Genomic DNA, 16,062 nt, shown 5'->3' with positions numbered 1-16,062 from the left:
TTGAATGATTGCTCTGTGGCTTTTCTGTGAGTCTGATTTCTTATTTCCTGTATGTAGCGTGTGCTTTTCTTACTAACATGTCTCCTGCTGGCTTTTATCGCTTTTCGGTGGAGAACTTTGTTATGTATGTTACTGCTGCACCGGAAGGCATCCTCCCGGTCACGGGTGCCTCCATCAGGTTTCCTGCCTGCCGCTCCAAGAAGGAGCCCTTTGCCTGGGGCTTTGTGAACCATGATAACTGAATACATCCTCACCTAGGAGTCAGGACACAGGTTCTGTTCGCAGCTCTTCCATCTCTCATAGGGCTGTTGGTCTCACTTTCTCTGTCTTTGAAATGTAAAAAATGTTTACCACGAGATGTTTACTTGGTGGTTCATTGTCCATCAATAAAATATGCTTTCTTAATGTGTTTCATTGTACTGTTATAAACACGATGTTATATAAATTCAGGTTATCAACATTATGATTTTAAACAGAGCTCAAATTATACAATTCAGGTCAGGGATTGGCAAACTAGTCATACAACCCACAAGCCACACCCATTGTGCTGCCTGTTTTTTTGTGTGGCCTGTGAGCTAAGAATGGTTTTTATATTCTTAAATGGTTGCAAAATGTCAAAAGATGAACACTATATTGTGACATGTGAAAATTAGACAGAATCCGAATTTGTGTCCATCAGTAAAGTTTTATCAGAACACAGCCACGGTCGTCCCTTTGCTCATCACCTCTGGCTGTGTTCGTGCTCCCACAGCACCACTGAACAGCTGCTCCAGAGACCGTGTAGTTTACCATGCCTAAAGTACTGTCTGGCCTTGTATTCGTTATGTGTTATCCTGCTAAGTAACAAATTACCTCGGAATTTAGCAGCTTAAAACAGCACCGATTTATTATCTTAGAGTTTCTGTGGACCAGGAATCTGGGCACAGCTGAGCTAAGTCCTCTACCTCAAGGTCACCTCCAGGCTGCAGTCGGGGTGTTGGCTGGGCTGTACTTCTCTGGCTCAATCGGGAAAGCATCTGCTGTTAAGCGCATGTGGTTTTTGGCAGCATTCAGCTCCTCAGGGTTGTTGGACTGAAAGCCTCGGCTCCCCACTGCCTGTTGTCTGCAGCCCACCCTCAGTTCTCCATGCCGGCTTGTCTCCTTGAAAGCGTGCAGCCGGGAAGGCAATAGAGAGAGTCCACCAGGAAGATGGGATGTTTTGTAACCCAATCGTGAAAGTGGTAGCCTGTCATCTGTAATATTGATTATAAGAACGCCTCAAGGTACAGCCCAGCCTGAGGGGAGGGAATTACTCAAGGCCCTGAAAGCAAGGAGACCATGATCACTGGGACCGCCTTAGAAGTCTGCCTCCCATGCGTCTCGTACAGAGGTTTTAGGTAACTTCTCTGTCCTCTAGGTAATCAAGTTAATACACTGGTTTTGTGTGATGTGCTATCGTATTCTAAGAAAATATCAAGCAGTAATTTGTTGTACTTTTGTGTTTTATCCACATGAATTAGTAACACCTTGAATTAGCTCATTTGTATTTAAAACTTTCTTCTGTGTCGTTAGAGGTGCGCTTAGAGTTATGTATAGAATAATTACAGGTATCATTTCTTACCCAGTTAAGATGAATTGAAATTTACCTTTTTCCTTGGCTTTCTCACCCTTATATCTTTATGATAAAATTCTTTATTGGCATATTTTATGAAGCCTTCTTGATTCCCAATATGCTGTTTGTTTGTTTTCTTCCTCGTTTTAGGTATTTTTGTTTCCAATAGCAGCATCTATGTTTCCAGGGCTTTTTTGACTAGTTACCCCCCAAACCTATAAATGTTTGTCGTAATAGCTATTTATCTGCACATTCTTCTACATGACACAATTGCTGCAGCTTCAGACTGCTGTCCAGTGATGGGAAGGCTATAGCAAGGAGAGGAGCAGGGTGAAAATGACCCTTCCTTTGGTACTCATGTTCCCAGCTTTCTGTCTTACTTCCTTTCATCACCCTTTGAATCCGTTTACTCCTGCCTCCCTTGCGTCAGTGTGGGGTAGAACTGAATCATACCGTGTTATAAATTTGCCCTCTGAAGCACTCCCTGGGGGACGGGAAGGGGAGTAGAGGGTTTAGAGCCCCGAATAAAACAGAGAGCTGGGAGGACCGACAGGGTTCACACAGGCTGAGGGTAGAAGAAAATGCCTTTCAGACGGTGGGAAATGCCCACAGGGGCCTGTACATGGGGGCTCAAGACTCCTTGGCATCCTTGGCAGTCTACGTACTGCTCTCAGTGGGTCCGTGATCGTGCAAATGAAGTTCATGTTATTGTTCCTATTCTAAAAGTAATGTTCATTACTGTGTCAAACATGCATAAGGGGGAAATAGTAATAACACCCAGAGACAAACACTGCTAATACATCTTTGTAGTCTTTTTCACCTGTATAATGTTATGCTATACTAGAAATATAATTTCCTATTTTACAGTTTCTGTCTAAATTTAAAAGCATTATGTAATTACAAACATATCATAAACATAATTTTGTAATGGCTATATGTTGTTGAGTAGATACGCCATAATATGCTTGACATAATATGCTTTATTCCTCTAGCGTTGGACAAAAATTTGGAATAAGTGACGTTTATTGAATACTCTTTCTAACTCAGGCAGGGATGTAGGTAGTTCTGTAATTCTGGGACCTCATGGGAACCAGGAAGTGAAAGTCAACAACATTAAGTCACAAAGTAGGAAAGAATTGTGAACTTTTAAATGGAGGACAAAGAGAAGCAACCCATGAGGGTGCATGCCATCCGCAAAAATGAAAAAGTTATCGCAGGCCTCTATTGAAATTGAGTAAGAAAGATCCTGAGTGAACAATGGAAAACAAATCAGACACTTATTTGTTTGGTAAATATTTGTTGAGGACTTGCTATGTGCTAAGGAATGTTCTAGGCTCTGGAAATAAAGCAGAGAACAAAAATGCTTTTTATTTTTATTTTTCAAAAAAGAGTCCCTACTCCCTTAGAGCTTACATTTTAGTTGGGAGAGATAAATAATAGGCACATAAATATATAATAATCTATCAATTCCATGAAGAAAAATAAAACAAAGGAAAGGGATAAAGAGTGTGGGGGGAACAGCTAGTTTTGTTCGGATGGTTAGAGACAGCTACTCTGATAAGGTGACACTTGAGCAGAGACCTTAGTGGTGTGGAGTGACGTGATGAGCACCGCCCGTTACGTTTGTGCTTGCGGTCACTGACACTTTCTTTTTTGCGACAGTTCTTTATTGCTCTATTTCAGTGAACATGCAAAACACGTGTGCAAAATTTCATGGGTTCACTTTTTCCACCACATTTTATTATGAAAAATTTTAAATAACCTATTACAGTGGACACCCATATACTCACTGCTGTGATTCTACCATGAATATTTTACCGTGCTTGCTTATTACCTCTCTACTCATCTATCCACCGATCTCTCTGTCGCAGGTTTAATTTTAATCTTGTTGTCCTTACCCTTTACTCCACACGTTAATCAATTGTGTATTTCTTTTACCACAGGGGTTTTCAGAAACTTAACATGTATGAATAGGAAGAAATTTTATATTAATTTCTAATATTATTATAAACTTTAATTTTCTTTCATTTTTCTTTTTACATGTAATTCCTCAGTCCATTCAGGCTTTACTTGGGTTTCTGGCATACGGCAAGGGTCTTGCCTTGTTTATTTATTTCCCAAATAACTGGTCTCCCCAGCACGTTTATCAAACAATCCTCTTTTCCTGTGTTGGCTGGTCACTTTTTAAAAGCAATATGAGTTTTTCTAGATGCCTGGGTATTTTTCAAGTTGTTTTTTCTGTTCACTTGATTTGCCTGTTAATTTATTTTACTAGCACTTTTACAATTTTGTTTTATAATACATTTTAATATGCAGGCACATGCTTCCCAATTATTTTCTTTATCAAAAATTTCTTAGCTATGTTATATGGTTATTCTTGTAAAAATATTAATATTATCCATATTCTAAAATATCTGGTTGAAATTTATATCCATATATGTATACTTCTTGCTTGCTTTTCTGAAAGGAATCTTTCCTCATCTATAAAACAGGGATAATAATAGCAGCCTTTTGATAGGATTATTGTAAGGATTGAATAACAGGCGTGATGTGTTCAGCATGATACATCAACTCAGGGCCTGTTCTGATTTCACAGAAGGCTCTGTGATTTACTTGGAAGCAAGGAAAAATCGTGCTGGGTTATAACCAATTCAGAAGTCAAGCACGTTGGAAAAGATGAAGCACAGTGACCCCTGAAAAGTGTCTCCCCACTCTTATTGCACGATGCTCTGGTGTGGTTAGGACAGGATGTCCCAGGACTCCCTGCCGGTGTGCTCACTTCCACCATGCCCATCTTGCAGAGCCAGTGGTCTGGGGTTCAGATTGCCATTCATACAGGGCATCTGGCACCAGTTTTCCTTAGCTTTCTAGAAGGACACAACATGACAACATCAAATATGTCTTCACTGGGGTCCTTCCAACCACCTACCTGGTTTCCTAGCCCAGAAAGGACGCACTCAGTCATTAGGGATGAGACACATGGCTGGGTGTGGACCACCCCAGCATGGGAAGCTCAACACAGGGGCTGTATCTCGTCTCTGAGACAGCTTCCAGCATCCCACAAAGACAGCCTTGGGGATAAGGGGTAACACACAGAAAGCTTGTGTTTTCTGAAAGTGTTTTAAGTAGTCCTGGACCAGAAAACCCTGAGGGCCTACGTGCCTGCTCAGACGTCAGGCCGGGCACAGGTCCCCTCAATGGTAACCTCCCAGTAACCCGGCACAGCCGACATGTCACATTATTCTTGGCCCAGTAGGTTTCAGGGAAACAGTATAAGAAGGTAAATCCAAGATCCTCTTCCCAGGAAGATTTAAGCCTGCTGTGAGCTCTTTCTCCTTACCACCCCAGCTCAGTTTCTGATCCTCTTCCTGGCATGCCGTTTCCTAACAGGAAGAGGCTTCAGAACTCCGCACATGCTAAGGAAACCCTGTGCTGTTCCATTCACAGGGAGACAGCAGGGAGCCTGAATGTTCTTCCTTCCATGAGTCTCCTGCATGGCTCCTGCTTTCACCTCTTCAAGCTGGGTGGGTGCTCACCACCACTTGCTCGGGTCGACTCCTGCTGGTCTGGCCATGTCCTTTTCACTCAGGAAAGGAAAGGTTTGGGACCGTCACAGGTGATTCTTGGTGTTCCCTCATCAGCACTGTTTTCAACAGGAATTCCTTCAGAGTTTTACTGAGGTTCTCCCTGATCTGATCCCTGCCTCATCCGAATCTCAAACTCTTAATTCCCTGCATGGAGCCCCGGCCATACACCCAGCTTACACACCGGGGCTCACCTGTGTGCCCAGAGCACGTCCCAGAGGCATACACAGCTCTCTCTGCTCCTCTCTCCGGTCTTGGCATCTCCGTGGGGCCATGCCTGATTTCAGGTGCTCTCGGCTATCTTGCTGCTTCTCTTATGGCTGAACCCACCACGGTGGACATGACTGACCATTCCTTCTTCCAGTGCCTGGAACAAAGTAGACTTCTATAAATGTCAGATGTCTCAGGTTTAGGAAGTCATAGACGTAGTGTCAGTACCTCAAATGTTGTCAGCCAAGAGCATATTTATGTTTGAAATTAGTATTCAGAAAAAAGAATGTCAGCAACCATGTATCGATAGCCTTATCCTTTTACACAGCAAGTTCTTGCCTGCAAAGGTACACTAAAGGTGGAGAAAATGGAAAAGACTGTGCTTATTTTTCCCAGAGAGACAGGGCTCCCAGTTTTCTGTCAGATATGCCCGCGCCTGATTGGAGGACAGCATTATCTCCAATGCTGAAAACTCTGCTGAACAGTGAGCAATGGGAGAAAGCTGGAGAATAAAAAAGAGGGTACTGCTTATCTTTTTACTTGTTCTACCATCATTTTCTTAGATTCCCAGGATCGAATGCTAGAAGTAGAATTTACTTTGAAATGAACAACACCGCTGGAGTTTTCGGTCAAACATTACAGTTCCACTATTATTTCACAGCTCCTCAGTGACTGCTTGCCACAGTCTCTGTGTTTCTTTGTGGGTTGCCTAAGGAGGAGGGAGTATAACAGGTAGTAGCTCATTTTATCAGACACTTGCTGTGTTCCTGGTGCTGTGCTTAGCACTGTACACCTTGTCTGAACTTATTTAAGCGTCATAATACCCGTTTCAGGTAGTTACTGTTGTTATCCCCATTTTACAGATGAGGAAACCAAGATACAAAGAGATTAATTAACTATCTCAAGGTCACGCTGTCAATAAGCAGCAGAGCTAATTGAACTCTGACTTTGAACTCAGTCTGGCTCCAAAGTCTATGTTCTTATCACATTATACTGTCTCTTATAAATTTGTTGTCTGTTTTTTTGTTCCATAACAATTACTCATATTTTAATGTACAACAGGGGACTCTTTTCCAAACCCAAGTAATGGAGTAACTGTTTCCATGTATATGCTGTGTTTAGCTTGTTAATTTTAATCAGTCCCTTCCATTCTTTCTTTCTCATTAAATTTTTGATTGGGCTTTTAAAGGGGGGCAAAAGTACATTTGGTTTGGATCAATTTCTTCTGTGACCTTAGAATAAATTCACATGTTTCATTAAGAAGCTGGATTATCTCAATTTTTTACGTTCTCTAATGATGAAAAGCAAACTTGACTCCATCTTTAAATGCCACTTGCTTTCTAGGGCCTGCCGGTCTGTTTTATTGTAGCAGGTCATGAAGCAGATGCTTTCATCCCATGAAAAGCCCCCAGGTCTGGCATTCACTTTCAAATATCAAGCATTGAGCCATATCCACGTGGTTTCGACTCTCCCTGTCTTCGTCTTCCTTCCTTCTGCATTCCCACTGGCCCCTTATGTTCGCTGGCACACAGGGAAAGAGAACTGAGGCAGGCATGGCCGGTGTTCTCTCTTGTGCTTTCAAAGCTGAGACCTGAGCTCACTTCCCTGAATTTATTAAGAGCTGTCTTCGTTAGGAAATCTTTAATCATAGAGTCTAGTCTATAGAGAGAAGGTCTAATCTGCCCCAAGCCTTCCTTTTTTATCCCCCCAATTAAATATTTGGGATGGTGGCTTCTTACTAGGATTGATTTATGTTGAAAAATGATCCAATACTTTTTCTTTCTGCTTATTTGATTTCATACATTAATTATTTTTATCTCCGTGTTTTACATGTAGTTCAGTTTCAAAGTGTGTTACACTATACTTGTTTTTGCTAAGAATACCATCACTATAACTTCATCCTCTGGTTGTTTTAACAGTAAGTTTTATCTGCCTACAGGAGAATATTAAAAAGCGAGCCTCCGTATCCCCAAGAGATGAGTGCTTTAGCTAAAGACCTCATTCAGCGTCTTTTGATGAAAGATCCCAAGAAAAGATTGGGATGTGGTCCACGTGATGCGGATGAAATCAAAGAACATCATTTTTTTCAGGTGAAATTTATTGCACAGATGGTTTGTTCTATGTGCCTGTCTGTTTTGGGGGAGTTTGAACATGGTCCCTTTTGGTGTCAGTTTCTTCCTATTTTCACGTATATTCTGCCTTTTTAAAATGACAAGGACCCTTCCAGAAGGATCATAATTCGACTTGTAGAGACCTAAATGGTCTTTTTCTCCCTAAATGAAGCGGGAGTGGGAAAGATCATAACATTTGATTTTCTAAGTACTACAGTTGACCCTTGAACAATGTGAGGGTTTTTGACACCCCCCCCACCCCCGGGGCAGTCAAAAATCAAAGTATAATTTTTGACTCCCCCCAAACTTAACTACAGTCACCTCTCAGTATCCTCAAGAGGATTGGTTCCAGGACCCCACCCCTTCCTTGGTCACCAAAATGCGAGGATGCTCATAAAATGGCACAGAACGCTGCATATAGTCGCCCTCTGCATTCGCAGATTCCCCACCATGAATCAAAAATACTGTTTTTGATCCGTGCTTGGTTGAATCCTGGGATGCAAAAACCAGGTTTAGGGAAGGCCTACGGTATATCTATTGAAAAAAAATCCACGTGTAAATGGACCCACACAGTTCAAATCCATGTTCTTGAAGAGTCAACTGTAATTAGTTAGAGTTTCTGAGTCTTCATTTCCTTTTATGATCTCAAGATTTTAGGCATATGGATTGAGGAGACTTTTATTATATTTTTATTTCTCTCTCAGTTCATGTTTTATTAAACCTTTTAGATAGTGATTTCATCTCTTGGTTTCCCAGGAGAAATCTTAGAAAATTCAAAATCTACCTATTTCTCATTTACATGTCTGCAACATGTAGAGAATTATTCATTTATCTTCTTTGTCCTTGACATAGTGCTTTCTTATTCTGAAAAAGCCTAATGAGAACATTTGATAGAACAGAAACACATTTGCTCAATTTAGTTTGCTTAATTTAGTTCCCCCAAAAGCACCAAAATTTTAGATAACGGGGAAAAATTAAATTGACTGAGTTGGCTTGTTATTTCAGTCTAAGTAGTCAACCTGGGATACCGTGACCTTGCTTTCTAAAACCCCTGAGCTTATGACTTTGAAATAATTTAGTCATATCAACAAGCATGACCTAAATATTTATGGCCGAAAGGGACTGTCCAAGTTTTATTTTTATTCTGCAAACTGAGCTTTTACATTATTAGCACCAGAACGAATGAAAATAGCATACCAAAAGAAAGAGAAAACTCTGCTGTAGAGTAAGCTTTCTTGTTGTTCTTTATTGTTTTTTAAATATAGAAAAACAAATAGTGATTGAGAATAAGAATTATCTGCACTTCTGTGCTCTAAAAAGAGAACATTTATTTCAGTCTTTCAGTATAACCATTTAAAAAAATTTTATTGTACATCTTACAAGAAGTTCAGTAACAGTGAAAAATACATTTAGAATAAAATTAATTTCTCGGTATGTATACTTCATAGGTTCATATGGCTCGGAAAAGTTAATGTTTGAACAAATGATTTCATACATCTTACTGAGAAGTTTGGCTTAAAAATTAGTAAGGTAAAATTCAAGAAAGTATTCAAGCAAAATGCCACCGCCCATCATATTTTCCTAGGATCTTTTTCTCCATGGTTCCCTTTATTTGTGACTATTATATCCTTCATAGTAGAGAAATTTATTTTTTCTATAGTTTGGAATAATAATTTTAGATTATTTAATTTAATTACATTGACTTTTTAAATGACAGGGACACATTAGGGAAACCCAGAATTTGATTTGTAAAGACCTAAATAGAATAGAGGTGGAGAGGATCCTAACAGCATTCAATTTTGTGCATACTCAGTGTTCTGCTAACAACATGTTTCCTTAAATTGCCTCTTTACAAGTGTCTCATAGTGTATGTACAATAGCCAAGCACAAGTCATATGCTTATAATGAATACATTACAGCTGCATAGAGGAAAGAACACTAGAAAGTAAAGAGTGTTCGAATCCTGACCCTTCCACTAGCTAAAGTTTAAGGGAAAAGGTTAGTTCTTATTTCTGGGCTTTAATTTCCATCTGGATCAAATAAAGGAGATAAACTAAATAATCTCTAAAATCCATTCTAGCTGAAATTTTTGAAGATCTGTAATTTTAATAATTTTATATTTATTGCCTCCACAAGAGGGCATAATAAAACATTTTTGTTAGTTGATGTTTACTGAATGCCATCAACCTAGAAATGCAAGTTTCACATTTTACCATCTCTGAAATCAGTATGCATCTTACAATGGACAACATCTTACCATTCTAATTGGTAATGTTTTGTCTTTCTTAATTGTACATAAATAATGGTATGTTTTACTATTAAAAAAGGCATCGTAGATTTAAAGAAATATATTAATAGGATATCTGTAGGACTCAAGTAAGTATTATCTGAGGTTGTTTTAAGTGATAGAAGGAGCATAAAGAAAACGGGAGGGTTGCATTTGAATAATATAAAACAACAATTTATCAGATTTTAAGTATCTGACATGGTGGAAAGGGGCCTTGGATTATCCCATGGGGAAGAGAACAGGCAATGTTTATAATACTTGAATACAGTTGAATGAGGAAAGAGTGGTTACATCAGTATGTTAGTATCATTTAAACGTATAGGTGTAAACAAATGCATGACTTCTACTGAGTTTATTTTCTAATTATCCAGATGACCAGGAGGAAAAGCAAGTACAGGAGGAGAGCCAGTTAACACTGCCTCTAGAAAATAGGAATCTGCCTTTAGACTTAATGTTCATATCCACAGAGCATTTTAAAGCCCTTTATTACAGTTTTGTTTTGGCTTGATACCTTTTTCAGGAGGCTCAGATCAAATGTAATTTTTCTGTATTCCTAAAAGTAAACTAGGTGTCTGGGTGCCCCCCAGAGGACATGCTGAGACTCCACCGTGATGTAAAAGGAGTCTCAACTTTCAGACACAGCCTTGGCTGGACCTGCAAGCTACAGTTAGAAAACGTAATATTTTTTTAATCATTAATTTGAAATATATGCCCCTCTTCCTATGGTCAATTAAAATCCTAATCTGGCTTTGTTATTCTTAGAAAATAGAGTTTAGACTTTGCCGATTTCTACTTTGTACTAATTTTCTTTCTGTTTTAGAAAATCAATTGGGATGATTTAGCTGCCAAAAAAGTGCCCGCACCATTTAAACCAGTCATCCGAGATGAATTGGATGTGAGTAACTTTGCAGAAGAGTTCACAGAGATGGATCCCACCTACTCTCCCGCAGCCCTGCCCCAGAGTTCCGAGAGGCTGTTTCAGGTAAGCCCCGAGAGGGCACTGGCCAGGTGTGCTTTGAAAGAAAAGGTTAATTTTTTCATGTGAAGGTTGTTTTGGCATCTTCAAAACAGGATTCTCTAATCTCTTCAAAATTATTAAATACAGAGATATTGCAAACTGAAGCTTATGATTTGTTAAACAGCAGCTATTGTTTATGTGTTTATTTTTTAAATAAAAATGTGTTGATTTTATACCTGAAATTTTATTTCTGTTCAGGCTCCCATGGAAAACACAATACTACGTTATTTTACCTCCATTCATATACAATATTCTTATTTTTTTCAATTAGAGTTGACATTCAGTATTATTTTATGTTAGTTTCAGGTGTGCAGCATAGTGGTTAGACATTTATGTAATTTATGCAGTGATTCCCCCGATTAGTACCCACCTGGCACTATACATAGTTATTACAACATTATTGACTATACTCCCTATGCTGTACTTGACATTCCTGTGACTGTTTTCTAACTACTAATTTGTACCTCTTAATCTCTTTACCTTTGTCACCCAGCCCCCCCTCCAAACCCCTCTCTCCCACCTCTCTCTCTCTGTGAGTCTGTTTCTGTTTTGGGTTTTTTTGTTTGTTTATTTTATTCTTTAGATTCTACATATAAGTGAAATCATGTTATTTGTCTTTCTGTGTGATTTATTTCACTTAGCATAATACTCTCTAGGTCCATCCATGTTGTTGCAAATGAAAAGGGTTCATTTTTTATGGCGGAGTAATACTCCATTGTATCATATATGTACCACATCTTCACCTAGTCGTCTATCGATAGGTGTTTCGGTTGCTTTCATATCTTGGCTATTGTAAATACCGCTGCAGTGAACACAGGGGTGCATATATCTTTTCAAATTAGTGTTTGGATTTCTTTGGATAAATACCCAGAAGTGGAACTGCTGGGTCATAAGGTTGTTCTATTTTTAATTTCTGGTGAACCTTCATACTGTTTTCCATAATGGCTGCACCGATTTGCGATCCCACTAATAGTGCATGAGGGTTCCCTTTTCTCCGCATCCTTGCCAGCACTTGTTTTTTTGTTGATTTATTGATGACAGCCATTCAGACCAGAGTAAGGAGGTATCTCATGGTTTTTATTTGCATTTCTCTGATGATTAGTGACATTGAGCATCTTTTCACATGTCTATTGGCCATCTGTATGTCCTCTTTGGAAAAATGTCAATATAGGTCCTCTGCCCATTTTTTAATTGAATTATTTGGTTTTTTGGTGTTGAGTTTTAGGAGTTTTTTTATAAATTTTGTATATTAACCCTTATCAGATGTATCATTGGTGAATACCTTCTCCCATTTAGTAGGATCTCTTTTCATTTTGTTGATGGTTTCCTTTGCTATGCAGAAAACTTTTTAGTTCGATGTAGTCCCATTTGCTGCTTTTTTCTTTTGTTTCTCTTACCCGAGGAGATATATCCAAAAAAATATATTACTAAGAGAAATATCAGAGTTTATTGCCTATGTTTTCTTCTAGGAGTTTTATGGTTTCGGTTCTTACATTTAAGTCTTTAATCTATTTTGAGTTTATTCTTTTTTTTTTTTTTTCGGGAACCGAACTGGCGGCCTTCGGAGTTAGGGACTCGGAGCTCTAACCGCTTGAGCCACCGGGCCGGCCCAAGTTTATTCTTGTATATGGTGTGAGAAGGCAAAACAGTTTCATTTTTTTGCATGTATCTGTCCAGTTTTCCCAACACCCTTTACTGAGTAGACTGTCTTTACCCTATTGTATATTCTTGCCTCCTTTGTCATAGATTAATTGACCATATAGGCATGGGTTTATTTCTGGGCTCTCTATTCTCTTCTGTTGATCTCTGTGTCTGTTTTTATGCCAGTAGCATACTGTTTTGATTACTATGGCCTTGTAGTATAGCTTGATTATCAGGTAGCATGATACCTCCAACTTTGTTCTTCTTTCTCAAGATTGCCGTGGCTATTCAAGGTCTATTATGGTTCCATATAAATTTTAGGATTACTTGTTCTGTGAAAAATGCCATTGATATTTTGATAGGGATTGCATCAAATCTATAGATTGCTTTGGGTAGTATGTACATTTTAACGTTAATTCTTCCTATCCATGAGCACGGTATATGACTGCATTTATTTGTATCTTCAATTTCTTTCTTCAATGTCTTATAATTTTCTGAATACAAGTCTTTTACCTTCTTGTCTCAATTTATTCCGAGGTATTTTTTTATGCAATTGTAAATGGGATTGTTTTCTTAATTTCTCTTTCTAATAGTTAATTGTTGGTATATAAAAATGCAACCGATTTCTGAATATTAATTTTGTATTCTGCTACTTACTGAATTGATTTATCAGTTCTAATGGTTTTTTTGGTGGAATCTTTGGGGTTCTCTCTATACATACAATATTCTTTAATTCATGAACAGTCTTACCTGACTTTTTATCTTCAGTGAATAATCTTAAGTGCTTTTCTAAAAAAAAATATTTAGAACAGATTTTATATTTAGAAAAGGCTCTTTCTCAGACTTAAGATGAAATATTCTAACTATTAAATGAAATAATAACCTCACTTCTCTGATTCCCATAGTATACTATTAGCACGCTTTAATCTGACCATTCAGACGTGTCTCTAGACATTCACAACACTGATGTCTCGCACTTGTCTGGCCACATAGTAGATATTTTTAAAAATGCTCATTGGACGAGTTAGTGAATGTTCTAGCTTGAACAGGTTAATCATCCATCATTTATCACTTTTGGTTCACATCATTCTGCCACTTGATTTTGTTCTTTTCCTAGAACTCAATGTTAAATTTAATTAGTCTAGGAAATATAATAAAAGTCAGATCATTGCTCAATTAGACACCTTCTGTAATGAAACTTACTTTTTTTTTCTAGTTTGAAAAGCACTTGGACCACTTTGCTTAACTCCATCTTTTTGGAGAAGTTACTTGTGTTTAGAAACAAACTTTTATCAGCAAAGCAAAAGAATTACAGCTATGAGTCAGATGTGGGGAGTCGATAGGGAGGAGATATTTTTCTGCCTTTAACTTTGAATTGGTTTAATTCTACCAGAAGATGGCATTATCTCCTTCAAAAAAAGCATTTTTCTATTAATTTGAAATAACCTGTGTTTTAGATTACAAATAAAATAAAATTAGATTCATCTTAACAGCTATTTGAGCATTTTTTTTATTATTTCTATTTAGTCAAATCTGTGCTAAGCTGGAAAATTGCAAATCCGTATTCTCCACCTTTCCTTTTGTTTTTTAGGGCTACTCCTTTGTTGCACCTTCTATTTTGTTCAAGCGTAATGCAGCCGTCATAGACCCTCTTCAGTTTCACCTGGGAGTTGAACGTCCTGGGGTGACAAATGTTGCCAGGAGTGCAATGATGAAGGTAGATAGATGTGGTTAATGAAATGGCCTATTTATGGTTTGAATACTAACACTGATTCTCAAGTCCAGTAAATGTAATAGACTTACCATTCAACTAAGATAAAATTTTAAGAAATGAATAACTGAAAATAGCAATATGTACCCTAGAGAACCATTCATATCAATTTGAATGAGCTCCTTTTTACAATGACAGAAAATTACGCGTCTGAAGTAAATGATACAGATGAACATTGAGTGAGCTAAAGATGAATTTTAGAAGGCTATAAATGTAGTCTGTTCAGATTTATTAACATCAGTGATGTCCTGTTACTCTACAGTTTTATTTATCCCTGTGTATTACGTATTATGGATATTTTCTTAAGTTAAATGATGTTGGTTTCTTATCAGGACTCTCCATTCTATCAACACTATGGCCTAGATCTGAAGGACAAACCATTGGGAGAAGGAAGTTTTTCAATTTGTCGAAAGTGCACACACAAAAAAAGTAACCAAGCGTTTGCAGTCAAAATAATCAGCAAAAGGTATAACCAAAAGGTTTCTGGCAGTCTCTTTTACGTATTCATCCTAGTCAATGGATTCCATAAATTAAGATTTTTATTTAAAGGGAAATCAGCGGCATATTGTAAGGTTTTTCACCCACAGGTTTAGCCATTCAGCTCCTCAGTTGGTCTCTATATGTTTGTGTCTCTAATAGGTATTTTCTGATAAAGTCATCCATTTTAGACATAAGTCAGAGTATAATAGGCCTTTGACTTTATTATGAGAAAACTTCCTCGTGGCAGGGATATTTAATCAGATCTGCTTAGTGAGTTCAGCAGCTGTTGCCATTCCTAGTTGCTGTGTATTTGAAATACTTTTTTCCTGAAATTATTCAGCAATCTACTGGTAGCTTTGAGAGCCACGTTGTTGTTTTGATAACCAATTATTCCCTCCATGATTATATACTGTTATTACCAAATTGTCAGGTAAGTAGGGCATCCATTTCTTCGTGTGATTAGCGTTTTTCTGACTCAGAAATAATCATTTTATCAAGAATAATGCGTTACCTGTTCTGGTGGGTGGTTTGACTCATTCTTTTCATGGAAAACTCATTCTGATACTTTGACACTCATATTCTGAATACACTGTAAATAAAAACAGAATTTAGTGTTGGGCAATACTGACATCAAAACTTGGTGAGGACGTTTATAGAGGCTTATTATTTTATCTTGTAGGATGGAAGCCAATACTCAGAAAGAAATAACAGCTCTGAAACTCTGTGAAGGACACCCCAATATCGTGAAATTACATGAAGTTTTTCATGATCAGGTATTCCACTTTTTTTTTCGCTGCGTACTAATTCACATTCAAGTTTCTACTTTTCACCAGTTTTGTTGGTGCTACTGGGTCAGAGTCGGGACTACGGGACGTCACCCAGAGGGCAGAGAAACTACTGCACACACACTCTTACCCACTGCCAAACCCATGCATCTTTTCACTTCTGCTTTTCTCACTCGGTAGTAGTCATATGAGACCTGGAAGGAGGACAGAAGGACAGGAACTCAGTGCCACTGCCACAAGCTGTGTTGTACTTATTGCCGGTTCAGCTGCTACCACCAAGCTGAATCACTCGTACCTCTCAGGGCTCACAAATGTTTAGCCTTCAACTTCCCTTTCATTTCTAGAATAGATCAACGAGAGCCTTAAGCATGATTTGTGCAAGCTAAAGAACACGTAGGAAGCAAAAGGGCAAAGATACTCCCCTTTCATCTTCTTATTCCAGGTGGCAGTTTCTGCTCAAACCACAGGCCATGTCACACTGCCCCCCTTCTACTCCCAGTCCTGCTTTCTAACAGGAAGCTAACCAGTGGATATAACTTTGGATCCGGGAGGAGTGCCGTTGTGTCAGGTCCTTGTGGCCTCCC

The 16,062-nt window shown here is 38.4% G+C and overlaps 1 protein-coding gene across 2 annotated transcripts in view; it reads left to right on the top strand.

Annotated features, from left to right (window-relative positions):
• The window catches only part of RPS6KA5 (ribosomal protein S6 kinase A5), a 148,748-nt gene that overhangs the window by 116,002 nt on the left and 16,684 nt on the right, over positions 1–16,062 (top strand). For both annotated transcript variants that reach the window (XM_081048776.1, XM_081048777.1), the window contains 5 exons: positions 7,325–7,475; positions 10,604–10,765; positions 14,034–14,159; positions 14,546–14,679; positions 15,373–15,466. In XM_081048776.1, the coding sequence (XP_080904902.1) occupies positions 7,325–7,475; positions 10,604–10,765; positions 14,034–14,159; positions 14,546–14,679; positions 15,373–15,466 (667 nt within the window). The remainder of the gene's footprint in view (positions 1–7,324; positions 7,476–10,603; positions 10,766–14,033; positions 14,160–14,545; positions 14,680–15,372; positions 15,467–16,062) is intronic.

The sequence above is a fragment of the Rhinolophus hipposideros genome (assembly GCF_964194185.1).
Source record: "Rhinolophus hipposideros genome assembly, chromosome: 5".
Classification (NCBI taxonomy): domain Eukaryota; kingdom Metazoa; phylum Chordata; class Mammalia; order Chiroptera; family Rhinolophidae; genus Rhinolophus; species Rhinolophus hipposideros.
Note: the sequence above shows the minus strand (reverse complement) of the source record. Positions and strands in the feature narration are given on the sequence as shown.